The sequence below is a fragment of the Sphaerodactylus townsendi genome, linkage group LG15, assembly GCF_021028975.2.
Source record: "Sphaerodactylus townsendi isolate TG3544 linkage group LG15, MPM_Stown_v2.3, whole genome shotgun sequence".
NCBI lineage: Eukaryota > Metazoa > Chordata > Lepidosauria > Squamata > Sphaerodactylidae > Sphaerodactylus > Sphaerodactylus townsendi.
This window is the reverse complement of record NC_059439.1, coordinates 1603712-1611614: the sequence shown is the minus strand read 5'-3', so window position 1 is coordinate 1611614 and position 7903 is coordinate 1603712. Positions and strand designations below refer to the sequence as shown.

The 7903-nt window shown below is 46.6% G+C and overlaps 1 protein-coding gene across 1 annotated transcript in view; it reads left to right on the top strand.

Moving 5' to 3' along the window:
- The window catches only part of LOC125444949 (next to BRCA1 gene 1 protein-like), a 35533-nt gene that overhangs the window by 5032 nt on the left and 22598 nt on the right, over positions 1 to 7903 (top strand). Inside the window, 3 exon segments of the mRNA XM_048517724.1 lie at positions 1234 to 1344; positions 2309 to 2371; positions 6624 to 6642. Of these exon segments, the coding sequence (XP_048373681.1) occupies positions 1234 to 1344; positions 2309 to 2371; positions 6624 to 6642 (193 nt within the window).

The window sequence follows — 7903 nt, the reverse complement described above, 5'->3', positions numbered from 1 at the left end:
AATGTGTGTGTGTGTGTGTGTGTGTGTGTGTGTGTGTGTGTGTGTGTGTGTGTGAGTGTGAGTGTGAGTGTGTGTGTGTGAGAGAGAGAGAGAAATGTTACAGGGATGTTTGAAATGTTACAGAAGGTTTTTTTTGTCAGATGATTAACAAATGGGAATCATTTGGGAAAAAATGTCTAAAAGATTTACAGAACTGGAACAAAAGTACTTAAAAATGAAAGAACAGATGGATTTTTTTTAAATCATAAGTTCTTAAATGCAAATATCTGGAAGAAATAAAAATCTAATGATAAAGCAGAAATTCTGGAGGGGAAAGCAGAAGTTTTAAATAAAGAGTTGAGAGTTGGACAATTTAGTTTTAGTGAAGTTCAGAGAGCAAGAATTTTATTTGAGATCCAGAGCTGTTCATGAAGATATTAGACAAATAGCCCTGGCGGATTTTTTGAAGGTTACAGAGGAAGATATGGAGAAGGATGTTGAGAAAGTCTACAGAATAAATTTTAAGTTTTTCCCACAGGAAGGGTCCTAAGAGAAACTGGCTCATTTTGTAAGGAAGAAGGTTAGAGATCAAATCTTACAGCATTTTCATAGAAGGTTGAAAACAGACAATATGGTTATAATTATTTTGAAAGAAATCCCCACTAGAATTTTGCACAAGAGGAAAGAATTGACTTTCTGAACTGAAAAAGTAAGACAAAAAGAATGAGGTGTGGTTTAGACAAGTGTCCCTGTTAATGTGTAATGTGTCAAGGAAACCGAAGTCCTGGCCCCATGTCATTTTTAGCCCCCAACCGCAAGTAGGCATGCAGAGCTGCGTAGAATATCTGGAATTGAGCAGAGACTCCTGGGAATTTCCTGTGTAAAAACAAAACCTGGTAACAATGACTAAATCTTCAATTATTCAACATAGTGCTGTGTAAAACTAGCATTATTTCTTCGTAGCCAAATAGATCCTGGTGATAACTGTTTAATTTGAGCCAAGGCTGAATTTTATTTTTGCAGTCAAAGTGTTTTTGGAAAATTGATATAATTACAAAAAGGAGAGAGAGCCTTTGGAAAAATTTATTCTCATGGTTAGGGAAATGCGGCTCGCGTTCATCACTTTCTAGGCTTAAAGGGAAGGGCCTTCAGACCTGAGTCCCAGATTCCCTCATTTTACAAATGATTGCATTTTCTCAACAACATTCCTCATGCTGTTTTTGTATAGTAGATGCCTTCTGTTTCTTTCTGTAGCTGTGTAATATGGATCCCCAGGTGAACCTCAGCGTTACCTTCCAAGGTGATACCCAGACCTTCCTTGTATCCGATTCATCAAATACCACATGGGCTGATGTGGAGGCCATGGTGAGTGGGAACCAGGGTGCTCAGGCAGCAGATGAAGAAAAGTAGATGGAGGATTTTGAAAACTGACAGTCTCAGCAGTACGAAAAGTTAAATGTGATGACCCGCAGGAACAAGGTCCCCCGTTTAATTTTCTAGATATTGTCGGTGCACTCCAGGCTCTGCTAAGGACCCTGCAGTACCGGTCTTTCCGTCCTTGGGAGACAGAGGGATATGCAAGTTGTTCATGGGTTTGCTTCAGATTTGAACCTAATCTGGAGACCAGAACAGTTCTAATGATTGTCTGGTGACTGACTGCGATCTTGCGAACACTTTTCTGGGATGAGGCCCCTTGGAAAAGGTCCGAAGAGACCTGCTGAGGCTTGGTCTCAAATGTGTAAGGAGTGGCGTTGACTCACTGCGTCTGTGCTGAAGGGTGGTTGGGCCGAGCTTGCCCTTTGGACGCAGGTGTTTACCTTGCTTATGCGCTCACAGGCTTACATCCATGGTTTGTACATTTGTTCCATCGAGCCTGGAAAATGTTTTTGGACACCTGGTTGTGTTTCTTCAGTTCTCTTTGGAATTTGGTACTGTGAGCAGCAGGTAGACTATTAGCAATTTTTTCTTTCTTTAATCAAGTTTCTGTTGCTCGTGGGTACACAGATAGGCCTGAAGGTGTGTGGGCAATGTTTGGTGAAATCAGACACACATGGGGCAAGTGGAGCCAAGTATGCAGAATAAACATGTGTTCACACGTCCCAGATGTGCGCGATGGAAATGACACGAGGGCGCCGTTTTTCTTTGTACCGAATTTCAATAAGTACAGAATTAGAGTATATTCTGCACAGTTCATATGGGAGGGGGGATTCTTATCTGGTCCTTAATAGGATTCTCACTTCCGACGTCAGAAGTGGGATGGAGTCTAAACTCATGTGTCTCTAAGGGAGACTGAGGCATGCTGTTTTCCTGTGTTTCTGTTCTCTTGCAGGTAAAAGTCTCATTTGACCTGAATGATATCCAGATCAAATACCTGGATGAAGAATGTGATGAGGTATTATGCTGAGGCAGATTCTGGGGGGGACCTGTTTTTAAGAACAGAAATTTTGGGAAGTCTTTTCATGTCCAGAAGTCTTAGACTCCATAATGGGATTGAAGTTTCATATAGAAGAAGAAGAGTTTGGATTTATATCCCACCTTTCTCTCCTGTAAGGAGACTCAAGGTGGCTTATGAGGTAGGTGGGGCTGAGAGAGCTCCAAGGAACTGTGACTAGCCCAAGGTCACCCAGCAGGAATGTAGGAGTCCCCCGTCTGGTGAACAAGTGGAATTGGGGAGGCTAGGTCAGCAAAAGCTACCTGAGCAAGGCAAGCTGGGCCAGCAAAAGCCGCTACAGGAAGGGGATTCAATCAGAAAGGGAAAAAACTCATGGGGCTCCAAAACAGACGACTCTGCCGAACGGTGGCAAAAAGAGGGGGTGCCCGCCCCTGAGACCACGTGACAGTCTGAATGGGAAGGAGCCATCCAATCACGTTCTGAGGGGAAGGGCAGCCACTCCTGTTGCTAGGGGCCTGAAGAAAAATCTGCCGAATGACAGGCCTGCACACAGGTGCAATCCCAATGTGGGGCTGCACTGAAGACAGGGTAGCACTTGCCTGAAACCAGAGGTGGGATCCAGCAGGTTCTCACCAGTTCCCGAGAGTGGGTTACTAATTATTTGTGTGTGCCGAGAGGGGGTTACTAATTGGGTCTGCTTTTCCGTTGGAAATTCCATTAGGTCCAAAAATCATCAAGTCCTGTTGCTTCCTATGTGGCTGGTTAGCCAAGGTAGAAAACGGGGTAACTCTCCCTGTTGGGCTGTTGTAAAAACATGTTTTAGAAATATGGTCAAGTTCCTTGTTTAAGGAAAGTATCCTCCTTTTGATTTCTAGAAACAAAATTAAGTATTTGAAAGTATTAAGTATTTGACAGGCAGTCAATTAGAGGAGAAGTAGTTGTTTCTGTGGGCAGCAGACTATAGGACTTGCTATAATGAGTTTAAATTATGGACAGAAAGATACCAGCTGGAAATTAGGAACTTTTTTTTTACAGCAACAGAGAAATTATGAATGCCCCGCCCCCAGAATGCCCAGCCACGCCCCCGTCGTGCCCCGCCCAGCCCCATTGGCACTACGCCACTGTTTGAATCCCACCCCCATGGGAACCTGTTACTAAAATTTTTGGATCCCACCACTGCCTGCAACTGTTGTTCGTTGAGGTCTTCTGTGCAGACACAAATCCCCTCCCTCCTGGCCCGCTGTGAACCCTCTTCAAGTTAGAGAGAGTTTTTTTCTTTGGCTCTCTGCCGTTTGTGACTGGTGAAGAGGGTTACGGAAGTGATCAGGAACTGGGGGGGAGGGGCCGCTCCCCCAGACCACATGACCATCTGAGTGGGAAAGCTGTGGCATCACGGGCTAAGGAGGAGGGGGCCCCCTCCTCTTGCTGGGGGCTTGAAGAAAACTCTGCTGAACATCAGGCTTGCACGCAGGCACAGTCCCAGTGTGTGCCTGCGCAGAAGACCTCGATGAACAGCAGTTACTGGCAAGTGCAGCCATGCCTTTCCTTACAGAACAATTTGCGTTCTGAGTCAGCACACACCTGACCAGTATTGTGTAACCTTTTGGTTTAAGGTTATGTAAATATCTCCAGAAATCTGTTTACACAGTCAAGACTGAAAGGTCCTTATCAGGAAAATGCAGCCCTAGTCTGTAAGGAATCCTAGCGTTTGTTTTGGTTCTGGTTTATTTACAAATTACTGTGTAACCATCCCCCTCTAGAACTTAGCACATACGAAAGAAAGTGACGTCTGATCAGATTTTACAAACGTCTCACACCCCTATGATTGATTGATTGATTGATTGTTATTTATAGCCTGCCTTTCTCACAGGGACTTAGAATGTATTATTCATAATGAGCCAGTACAATCAACCGGATCGGACATTCAGTAACCATTGCATTAGGATTTTACAAGTCTGGAACCACCAGAAAAAACTGCAGCATACCATAAATATTAATATGATATCAAGTGGTACAAAAATCGCACAACAGAAATCTACTGTGTAAGGGAACAGGAGACCATTCCTTTTCTGCTCCTGGAGTTCCGCCCTGTTAAAGTTTGTGAAGCTCAATTTGAAGATCTGCAGATCAAATCCCTTGGAGAGGAGAGCAGTCAAGCTCTACATAGGACAGGCATGTGGGAATCCATTCCTTCCTAGTAACAACCCTCGTCTCCTTAGCCAAAATAAAAGAGAGGTGAGCTACTGATTGGTTTTCCAGAAGTTGCTAGCTGCCATCAAATCTAAATCTCCCCTTCCCCCTCCCCTTCCAACTCACAACGAATGCATGGTTATGTCAGAGATTGAGAGTTCTGTTTAAAGCGTTTAACCTCTTAATTTAGATAATTCAAGGAGGAGGACACACACACACCCTGGCCAGGACAGCAATTGCTGTCTGAGCTAGTGTGAGAGCCTAGCATTTCAAACACATATGACAGAGATGACGTAAATGTCTTCCTTTATTTATTTATTTATTTATTGGTCTTATAGACCGCCCTCCCCCGGAGGCTCAGGGCAGTGAACAGGCACAATATCAATACAACATTAAAATTCAATAAAACTAAATCAGTTTCAGTCAAAACTAAAATCAATTTCCAGGAACCATATGATATCAGATGGCATTATCCCTCCCCCCTCCGTATTGAAGAGATAGAAAAAGTGCAGAGAAGGGCAACGAGGATGATTGAGGGACTGGAGCACCTTCCTTATGAGGAGAGGCTGCAGCGTTTGGGACTCTTTAGTTTGGAGAGGAGGCGTCTGAGGGGGGATATGATTGAAGTCTATAAAATTATGCATGGGGTAGAAAATGTTGACAGAGAGAAATTTTTCTCTCTCACAATACTAGAACCAGGGGGCATCCATTGAAAATGCTGGGGGGAAGAATTAGGACTACTAAAAGGAAACACTTCTTCACGCAACGTGTGATTGGTGTTTGGAATATGCTGCCACAGGAGGTGGTGATGGCCACTAACCTGGATAGCTTTAAAAGGGGCTTGGACAGATTTATGGAGGAGAAGTCGATTTATGGCTACCAATCTTGATCCTCTTTGATCTGAGATTGCAAATGCCTTAGCAGACCAGGTGCTCGGGAGCAGCAGCAGCAGCAGGCCATTGCTTTCACCTCCTGCCTGTGAGCTCCCAAAGGCACCTGGTGGGCCACTGCGAGTAGCAGAGAGTTGGACAAGATGGACTCTGGTCTGATCCAGCTGGCTTGTTCTTATGTTCTTACCCTTGTGCCCACGGGAGGCCAGATGGAGCGGAGTGACGTTCTTACCCAGGCTGGCCAAATGCGTGGCGGAACGGGTCCATCTTACAGGCCCTGCGGAAGCTCTGCAAGTCCCTCAGGCCCCTGATCTCCCTTGGGAACCTGTTCTACCAGGTGGGGGCCAGGGCTGTGAAAGCCCTGGGCCGTGTAGAGGCCAGCCTGATTGCTTTAGGGCCAGGGATCACCAGCAGGTCCTCCTCGGAAGAACAGAGGGGCCTGATGGGGCGATATGGGCTGTCCCTCAGGTATGCAGCTTTTGTATTAGCTCAATCAGAATGTAAGCTTTTGATTGTGATTGTTGGGAACCCCAAGTTCGCAGCATTAAAATGTTTTAAATGCGTGAAACCATTTTGTAAGACTTCTGGGACTCTTCTGGCCCAGCAAACAGAATGTTTGCTGAGCATGGAATCAGTCAAAGGCTGTTTTTGTGGCGTCTGAGGTAAGGGCTGCAGTTGTCGTTAAGCATCAGCACACTGTAACTCACAATCTTGTTGAAGGTGCCCTTCTCGGTGTGGGCACAGCAGGGAGGCATCTCACCCACAGAGGCTGAACTGTGCAGTGCCACCTGAGCAGGCAGTCTCGGTGGGTGAGATGCTAGATTGCTTGCAGGTGCGATTGGCTGCCTTGGGTGCAAGACCTGGGGAGGCGGAATGGAAGATTAGGTCTGACCTGCACACGTTCTTCTATGCGCAGCTTCCTTCAACTCTAGGAGGGTTGGGCTTATTGGCCCGGTCAGTGCCATGAAGCCCGAACAAACTTGTGTCAGGGAGAGAAGCCCAGCTGTCTACTAGAGGCTGCGAGCGGAGTGAACGACTCGCTAGAAATCAGTGCGCAGAACCCAAGGAGCTCTTCTGACATTCAGGATGAGAAGCCCCTGTTCATTTTGGGGTGGTTGGTGAGAGCCACAGCGGCAAAGAGTCTCACACTCACTCTTGTCTTCTTTCCGCAGGTGTCCGTCAACAGCGCAGGTGAGTTTCCTGATGACTGTGCCACCTTCCCTCCCACTCTTTGTAGGAGAAATTCAGGAGCAAGTGCTTTCTCTCTTTATACAGCGTGCATTTTTAAAGCACAGGAGCATGTGCCTCACTTCCGCCTTGCAAGGCGGGAGTATCGTCAGTGGTGGGGGTCCCAGTATTTTTCTTTCTTCCAAGCAGGAAAAGTGGGTTTCTGTACATGGGGCGTCTGAATTCCAGCTAAGCTACTACTACCCACGCTTGTGGTCAAAGATTTGATTGGTGCATCCAAATCAATGTGTGAAACTTCCCCCCCTCTTGTCCGTCAGCCTCCTTCAATCCTCCCCCCATTTTTCTCTCAGATCCTCCTCTACTTTGGGCTCTGCATCCCCACCAACTGAACACGCCTACTGTGTCCCCCCGAAAATAAGACAGGGTCTTATATTAATTTTTGCACCAAAAGATGCATTAGGGCAGCCATTCTCAACCAGGGTTCCCTGGTACCCTGGGGTGCCGTGAGCATGTCCCAGGGGTACCGCGGCAACACTACCACCTGCCCCCCCTCATTTTTGTGGTGTCTCCCACCGGCACCAGCAAGGAGATGGACCTGGCCCATGGGGCAGGGCCTGCCACAAAGTCAGCAGCCACCACCACCCCCAGTGCTTCCCTTCACCCTGGGAGGGGAAGGTGGAGGGTGGCGGCAGGGGGTACCCTGACCTCGAATAGGTTGGGAAACACTGCATTAGGGCTTATTTTTGGGGTAGGGCTTATGTTTGGGGAAATACGGTACCGTCACAATTCATTAAGGCAGGCACTGCTTCCCCCGTCATGTGTGACACAAGCTGCATCCTCATGGCAGAGAGCACAGGGCATTGTCCGCAATTGTGATCTGTAACTACTGGTAGGGCTTATTTTTGGAGGAGGGCTTACATTTTAAGCCTCCTCCAAAAATCCTGAAAAATCATGATAGGGCTTATTTTAGGGGAAACACGGTACTGCCCACCCCAGTGCCTAAATCCCATGCAAACTATTTGGAAACCAAAAGAGACATTTCGTTCCCTTCACTGAAATTAGTCATATTCTTTTGTTGACCCAGAAATAATGTGGTGATGCTTGAGAACAATCCCTGGTGTTGGGGCTGCACGTCCAAGTGCGGGTGGGGATGCCTTCCCGACAACAAGCGACTGGCAGCCAGGTTTTGTCGTTGCTCGTTGGATTGCTTGTTCTTAGCCGGCTAACAGCCTTGCAATGTTGTTTTCCGTCTGTGCTTGAGATA